Source organism: Nematocida parisii, assembly GCF_000250985.1.
Source record: "Nematocida parisii ERTm1 unplaced genomic scaffold supercont1.3, whole genome shotgun sequence".
NCBI lineage: Eukaryota > Fungi > Microsporidia > Nematocida > Nematocida parisii.
In genome coordinates, this window is record NW_013524648.1 from 398,207 (window position 1) to 406,409 (window position 8,203).

The 8,203-nt window shown below is 22.7% G+C and overlaps 7 protein-coding genes across 7 annotated transcripts; 3 read left to right on the forward strand and 4 right to left on the reverse strand.

Annotated features, from left to right (window-relative positions):
• Positions 1 to 32: 32 nt before the first annotated feature.
• On the reverse strand, positions 33 to 586 carry NEPG_01399 (uncharacterized protein; the record flags this gene model as incomplete). Its single annotated transcript, XM_013203773.1, has 1 exon — positions 33 to 586. The coding sequence occupies one exon, from the start codon at positions 584 to 586 to the stop codon at positions 44 to 46; it is 543 nt and encodes a 180-aa protein (XP_013059227.1). The 3' UTR covers positions 33 to 43.
• A 276-nt stretch (positions 587 to 862) lies between these two features.
• On the reverse strand, positions 863 to 1,120 carry NEPG_01400 (uncharacterized protein; the record flags this gene model as incomplete). The annotated part of the gene is made up of 1 exon (XM_013203774.1): positions 863 to 1,120. One exon carries the CDS (start codon positions 1,118 to 1,120, stop codon positions 863 to 865), a length of 258 nt encoding a protein of 85 aa, XP_013059228.1.
• Positions 1,121 to 1,624: 504 nt separating this feature from the next.
• NEPG_01401 (uncharacterized protein) lies at positions 1,625 to 1,871 on the reverse strand (the record flags this gene model as incomplete). Its single annotated transcript, XM_013203775.1, has 1 exon — positions 1,625 to 1,871. The coding sequence occupies one exon, from the start codon at positions 1,869 to 1,871 to the stop codon at positions 1,653 to 1,655; it is 219 nt and encodes a 72-aa protein (XP_013059229.1). The 3' UTR covers positions 1,625 to 1,652.
• Positions 1,872 to 2,216: 345 nt separating this feature from the next.
• On the forward strand, positions 2,217 to 3,434 carry NEPG_01402 (uncharacterized protein; the record flags this gene model as incomplete). Its single annotated transcript, XM_013203776.1, has 1 exon — positions 2,217 to 3,434. One exon carries the CDS (start codon positions 2,217 to 2,219, stop codon positions 3,432 to 3,434), a length of 1,218 nt encoding a protein of 405 aa, XP_013059230.1.
• A 565-nt stretch (positions 3,435 to 3,999) lies between these two features.
• Positions 4,000 to 4,816, forward strand: NEPG_01403 (uncharacterized protein; the record flags this gene model as incomplete). Its single annotated transcript, XM_013203777.1, has 1 exon — positions 4,000 to 4,816. The coding sequence occupies one exon, from the start codon at positions 4,000 to 4,002 to the stop codon at positions 4,774 to 4,776; it is 777 nt and encodes a 258-aa protein (XP_013059231.1). The 3' UTR covers positions 4,777 to 4,816.
• Positions 4,817 to 5,331: 515 nt separating this feature from the next.
• On the forward strand, positions 5,332 to 7,055 carry NEPG_01404 (uncharacterized protein; the record flags this gene model as incomplete). The annotated part of the gene is made up of 1 exon (XM_013203778.1): positions 5,332 to 7,055. The coding sequence occupies one exon, from the start codon at positions 5,332 to 5,334 to the stop codon at positions 6,967 to 6,969; it is 1,638 nt and encodes a 545-aa protein (XP_013059232.1). The 3' UTR covers positions 6,970 to 7,055.
• A 209-nt stretch (positions 7,056 to 7,264) lies between these two features.
• NEPG_01405 (uncharacterized protein) lies at positions 7,265 to 8,026 on the reverse strand (the record flags this gene model as incomplete). The annotated part of the gene is made up of 1 exon (XM_013203779.1): positions 7,265 to 8,026. One exon carries the CDS (start codon positions 8,024 to 8,026, stop codon positions 7,265 to 7,267), a length of 762 nt encoding a protein of 253 aa, XP_013059233.1.
• Between the last annotated feature and the right edge of the window lie 177 nt (positions 8,027 to 8,203).

The following is an 8,203-nucleotide window of genomic DNA, read 5'->3' on the forward strand; positions in this document are numbered from 1 at the left end:
TATATAATACTTATAAGTGATTATGCAATAATTCTTGAATTTATTAGAATATAGACAGACTACTCCCTATCCCACGTATACCGCTCTTGAACTTCTTCGTGCTGTAAGTGTATACAAATAATAAGAATGTAATAATTATAGATATACTAATAGGCAACCTAATAATATAAGACCATCTCTTGCATACCACAGTAAGAATAGTACTAATTACGTATAACCCACTGTATATAACCATATCAGATGATAAAATATTCTTAAAGAAAGTCTTGAACCCACTGAAGAAGCAGAGAGAAGAAAGAATAAAAACAGAAAACATGGCAAAATTCCATCCAAAGGATTCTGGTGTTATAGGGAAAGAGATAATACTCATTAATGACCTAAAGAAGAAGAAGAATGAAAGTATTACAGATATAAATATGCAACCAATTCTCTGCCTCCATGAGAGACCCAAATTCTCCAGTAAAGAATTCTTCTCTGCCCAGAAGTCTGTATACGTAGATGGCAAGAGATCTGTACCTCTTCTCTTGAAGGTTTTAGCTAGTTTTAGTGTGTCAAGTGCTCCCTGCATTGTTTTGTCAAAATGCATTTTTTTTTATTTTATGTTTTACAATATTTATATATAACACAAAGTGTAATAAATAATGTAGTATAGACTAATTATAACGTAAATTATATTATAGACTAATTATAACGTAAATTATATTATAGACTAATTATAACGTAAATATATTATAGACTAATTATAACGTAAATATATTATAGACTAATTATAACGTAAATTATAGTATAGACTAATTATAACGTAAATATATTATAGACTAATTATAACGTAAATATATTATAGACTAATTATAACGTAAATTTATTTTTGTATTAAGTATCCTATTATTAGTGCAGTAATTACAGCAATTGTACTAATTATTGTTTGTAAGATGAGTGATGACCCAAATCTACCAATTATATGCAGTAGCATTATATTAATTATAAAGCACACTGACAGTATTAGTACATGTATTGGTTGTAGTGTAAGATATGATGGTTTTGTTGTAAGGAATGACTTAATTACTTCATTTCTTGTGTTTGCTAATGTTTTACTTTTTATTATTTGTTCCTTCTTCATATTAAAGAAAAATAAAATAGAATTTATAATTAAAATAATATAATACATAATAAGTAATAAGTTATAAAATATAATAGAGTATGTGTAATAAATAATAAGTAATAGAATATGTGTAATAAATAATGTATTATGTGTAATAAATAATAGAATATAGTGTAATAAGTTATGATATATAGTGTAATAAGTAATAGTATAGTTAATTGGTTATTGTGTAATAAGTTGTGATTATTGTGTAATAAGTTATAGTATATTTATTGGTTATTTATTATGTATTGTGTAATAAGTTATAGTATATAGTGTAATAAATAATAGTATATAGTGTAATAAGTAATGATTATTGTGTAATAAGTTATTGTTATTTATTATGCATTATGTAATAAATTATGACAGTTGTGGCTATAGTGTAATAGAATATAATAGTATATGTGTACTAAATAATAGAATATTGTGTAATAAGTTATTGTTATTTATAGTATAGTGTGTAATAAGTAATAGTTATTTATTGGTTATTTATAGTATATTGTGTAATAAGTTATGCTTTAATTTTTTCTTTTTTAGTTGGTACTTGCTGTTTATTGCACCTTTCTAAGTGCTTAGTGAATACGACACTGTTTACTTGTGTATTGCATAACTTACACAGTATTTTAATCATGCCCTGCTTCCTCTTCTTTATTTTTCCTGATGGTTTTAGTTCACTTGCTAATTCTTCTGTTAATATTCTGTATGCAAGTTCTTTAATGAGTTCTTTCATACGTAAATATTTTATATTATTACTTATTATACTATACGTATTATATACTTATTACTTATTATACTATACATCATATATATTATTACTTATTATACTATACATTATAATTATTACTTATTATACTATGCATAATTAATTATTACTTATTATACTATACATCATATATACTTATTACTTATTATACTATATGTATTATATTATACTATGCGTATTATATTTTACTTATTATACTATGCATCATATATACTTATTACTTATTATACTATGCGTATTATATTTTACTTATTATACTATATGTATTATATTTTATTTATTATACAATGTATTATAATTTTTTCTTTTCTTATGAGGGTTAAAGTGCTTGGAAATATTCCAAATGGCTTAAAACACGCGCTAGCACAGGAATTAAGCAAATACAACAGCAAATCTGAGTTATTAGAGCGTATTAACAAGAATATCTCTATTACACCAGGACTTAAAGTACAATGTGTAAAATATAATGAGCTATTTAGTAGAATATTTAATACACAATGTGTAATAAGAGTTGATCAAGTAAAAAGTGACCACAATTTAAATATTTCCTTAAAAGGAAATAAAAGTATTATAAAATATACTGGGTCTGTGTATAATATATTATATAACAAGATAGGATATAATAAGCTATGTGTAGAAAGTAATTTATTATTTTTAAAGGGTTCTTTGTTTTTTTATAAATTAAATAACGGTAATTCCTTTTATGGTAATCAAAATTTATTTAAAATATTTTCAGTAATTAACAATAATTTACAACGGTTTTTTATGTATAAATATTTATTAACAAGCGTATCCATTAGTAAAGAAAAGGTTTCTTTATCGGCTGAGTATATTCTTAACAGGATAAGCAAGGTTTCTGTTGAATTAGTCAGGGATAAGTCGTGTACAGTAAATAGTGTTGATTTAGTCGTAAATCCTGTGGATAATTTATACAGTCGTGTTTTGGGTTCAATCGGGTTATACCGGGAGAGTAATAATGATACTGGTGTAAAATCAGGTATTAATGCAAATTTTTATGGTAAGGGGATATTTCCTATTTGGGATTTAAAATATTTTATAAAGAAAGAAAAAATAACTGAAAATTATTACCATATTTGGAAATACAAATTATTTTCATTATTAAATTTAAAAAATGAAAAACCCACAAAAAATAACGGTTTTTTACAAAATTTATTAAAAAATAATTTAAGGTTCAATTTTCAATGTGAAGCAGATACAGAACTAAAATATAATACACAATTACTCAAAAGTTCTAGTAAAAATAAATTATTAGGCATATTTAACTGTTCTGTTAATAAATACAGTGTATTTATAGGGGGACTATTAAATAATACGTATAATTACATAAATACAACAGGAAATACCCATAAAAATGAATATTCTCCTGTACTTGGCCTATCATATACACCAAAAAAAAATATATTTATAGAAAATACGTCAATTTATTGGACATTGTGTAATAAAAAAGAAAAATCAAATATTCTGAAAAAAATTTGCACATTTGAAATAAATATAACGAAAGAATTTTAATAAAATATACGATACATAGTGTAATAAGTTATAGTATAAGTAATGAATAAATAATAAGTATAAAATATATGATATATAGTGTAATAAGTTAATAATATATGATGTATAGTGTAATAAGTTATAGTATAAGTTAATAATATACGATACATAGTGTAATAAGTTATAGTATAAGTAATGAATAAATAATAAGTATAAAATAATACGATGCATAGTGTAATAAGTAATAATATATGATACATAGTGTAATAAGTACTACTTAATGTACTATATGTAATAAGTTAATAACATATGATACATAGTGTAATAAGTTATAGTATAAGTTAATAATATACGATACATAGTGTAAAATATACGATACATAGTCTGATAAGTACTACTTATTGTACTATATGTAATAAGTTAATAATATACGATGCATAGTGTGATAAGTACTACTTATTGTACTATTACTTATTATACATACCATAATATATACTTATTACTTACTTATACTATGTGTACTTTATATTACTTATTACGTATTGTATAAATAGTTATTTTTTTATTAATATATAAAATATTTTTTATGGGTATTAATGAGCAGAGAGTGGCACTCACTGAATTAAAAGAAAGATTATCAGAAAGAATAAATAAAATGAGAAAAACAAGAGAAAAAGGGTTACCACGTAAAACAACTTCTATTTTCTTGTATTTTACTGGGTTTCTCATGACAATTAAAGATTTCGCTATAAGTCTATTTTTTATATTTTCATCAAATAGTACACATAGTGTCATAAGTAAAGTAAGGTACTTAAATATTATCATAGAAGAAACAAAAAAAATTAAAGAAGATTTAATGCTAGAACATAATACACATAGTGTAATAAGTAATGACACTATCTCAGCCAGTACTGATATTGATGTAAGAATAGGCAATTACACTGGGAATACAAAAGAACACTTGGCCTTATTAAGTGATAATGCTAATACAACGGTAGACCAAATATTCGCATTTAATGCTAATTATAAGCCTAATAAGCTAAATATAACGGGCAGATCAGTAAAGCCATGGACAAAGCAGTCTAAGACTGGCTTATTTATATTTAATGTGTTAATGGGCATAATTCATGTGGTAATATTGGGTTACTGGACATATGTAGTGTATAACGTAATATTTAATACAAAATATGAAAAATTTTTAATTGATAATGAAATTACCATAAATAGTAATAAATATCAAAAAATCATAGATAATCATAACATATTATATTGTGGTACGAAAGAGGAAGCAAAAAAAATAGAAAAAATATATAAAACCAGTGAGAATACCATAAAAGGAAAAAATACTATAAAAGGAAAATAACCGTTATAAAACTACCATAAAAGGAAAGATACTATAAAAGGAAAAAATAAAAATATTTTATATACACTACTTATTACTTAGTCATATTATATACAGTATACACTATTTATTACACATACAGTATATAACTTAGTACATAGTACACATTATTTATTACACATTGTATATAACTTACTACACATCATATACTACTTATTACACATTGTGTACTATATACACATACACTACATATTACTTATTACACATACAGTATATAACTTATTACACATATACTATACACCACTTATTACACATTATGTACTATACACTACCTATTACACATTTACCATTTAATCTTATTATATACACAGTATATTACTTATTACACATTTACCATTTAATCTTATTATATACACAGCATATTACTTATTACACATTGTATATTATGTCTTATACTTATTTTATATAAAATATATATTTTACTTATTACACATTCACTTTTACTTATTACACATTGTATATTTTATTTTATTTATTACACTATTGCTTTTATATTTTATTTTATATTTTATTTTTATGAGAGACCAGAAGTATAAACAAGATATTCTTCAGTGGATGGCTTGTGGTGCCACTGTATCTGCCGTATTATACGGTGTATATAAGTATATCACACAAGATAGGTCTACTCCTGAAGGTTTGAAGGATGAAGGTAATAAGTATTTCTTATTAAAGGATTATTCTAATGCATTATTAAAATATCTTACAGCACTAGAATTGTTTAATAAATGGGTAGAACAAGGAGTAAGTATAAACACCGGCATACAAGTAAAAATACTTAATAATATATCACAGACGTATTTTATAACTAAAGAATATAAAAAATCCATAGAATATATAGAAAATACGTTAAAAATCAAATCTATACATTATAATAGTTTTAAAAGACTAGCACAGTTAGAGGAGATAGACCAAGGATATGGTGATGTAAAAGGACTTGCTGTAATAACTGCATATTTAATACTGCATAAATCTTATAATGAAAAGGCCAGTAAAAATCAAAATATTAAAAAAAATGATGAAAATTTTGATAATGAAAATTTTAAATGGAATGAAATTTTAAGTAAAAAGATAGAAAAATTATCAATTAAAAAATCAAAAGAAATAACGGTTATAAAGAATTTTAGCGTATCATTTGTGAAATTAGAAGAAATTCTGACTATATTCAATGATCCATTACAGAATAATTCTGTATTTGGTGAAAAAACACAAGAAGATATAAAAATTTTAAATTTTATCAAAAATAAAAATTTTGATGATATAATTAATTACCTGAATAAAACAGAAAAAAATCAATTCTCAAAAAGGGTTTCTTTCATTGCTGGTAATATAAAATATATACGTAATGAGAATAATGAAGCAATTTCATTATTTAATATGTCAGATACAATATACGGTGACGTACTCACATTATACATAAAAAAATTAGAAAATTCAAAATCAAAATTTGATGAAAACAAAATTTTAAAGATAATGAATACAACGGATCCTATTGTAAGAATGTACGTTATACAGTTACATTTAATTAGTGATAATATAGGGCACTATTTAGCCAAACTAATTGAATTACAATCAGAAGAATTAATTAGTCTGCCGTATATAGCCAATATTAAATCGCAGTATTCCTTATACGAGTATAAAGAATCAATTAGTACACTGCAAAAAGCCGTTAAAATATTCCCAAATGATTTAAATTTATTATGCGCGGGAGTGGAAATTTTATCACAAGAATTTTTAAAATTAAAAATATCTGAAAAAATAACGGACATTTTTATAAAAAAAAATCAAAATTTAAAATCAAAATATGATTTATTAAAAAATATTTTATCAAAATTATCAGAATTTAAAAATTCTCCAAGAGCCGTTTTTTTCATGTATATAGGGTATAATTCATTAAATAATACTAAGTATATTGACTTATTAATGAAATCAGTTGATTTAGATAAGTATAATAGTACATTATTAGTACAATTAGGTCAGTATAAGATAAGTACAGGGGATCTAACAGGGTTTAATGACTTAGAACGTGCATGTAGAATATCAGTGGATGGGTCTGAGAGTATTTATAAGCTATTATATACGTATAGAAGTATATACAGCGTACAAGAGTACTACCCAGATATATCGAATATTGTAATAGATAATTTATCTACATAGTATAAAAAGTAATATATAGTACACAATATATAATAAGTAATGGATAATAAGTAATAAGTAATGGATAATAAGTAATAAATAATGGATATTAGTAGTATATAATATACAGTGTGTTATAAGTAATAAGTTATAAAAGTACTAAAATATAGTATACAATGTGTTACAAGTTATATTGTGTGTTATTTGTTATATATTGTGTTATATATTGTGTAATGTGTAATAAATAAAAATGTACATGTTTTATTATGTAATGTGTAAAATATTTTATTATTTAGTATACTATTGTTATAATATATTAATTAATGCGGATTGTGTTATTAATATTATTCTTACCACATATAAATATACAATTAATCATAATAAACCAAATAATCACATACACTCTATAATTATTACACATTGTGTTATTAATTATGTTAATAATATCAAATATTACTATAATTAATAATACACTGTGTAATATATAATGTAATATTATATATATAATATACATTGTGTAATATATATTACTTATTAGATATAGTATAATATATAATAGTGTAGTAATAATTATAATAAGTATAATAAATATATTATACATCGTGTTATTTATATAATATATTTTACACAATGTGTTATATATTTTGTATATACTAATAATTATACCACATAGTGTAATAAGTAAATATACATTTAATAATAGGTAGTAAATATATGATGGTATGTCTTGTAAGTAAAAAACTTTTACAAGAATAGAAAATAAAAAATAAAAATAAGACTGTAAAAATATTAAAAATATTAAAAAAGGAGAAGAATAATAAATTATAAATAATAAAATATTTAAATCATTGTGGTATAATAAATGTAAATTACAGCGTACAATAGTATGATTGTGTGATATTATGATACATTGTGTATTAAATAATGATATAATACAGAATTTGCTAATAATATGCAGATTATTGCATATTTTTAGTATAAATAAGAATATTCCTGTTGTATAATTAGGGAATAACCTTAAATTTATAATTCTATTAAGTGTAGATAAGTTATCCACTCTTCCTTCATTAATTAACATTATAAAATATTTATTACACACTGTATACTATATAATAATTATCACACACTGTATACTATATAATACAACTTATTACACACTGTATACTATATAATATGTGATATAAGAATGATTTATTAAAGTATAATATTATTGATGTAATATATAATATATACTGTGCTATAAGTTGTTGTAGAC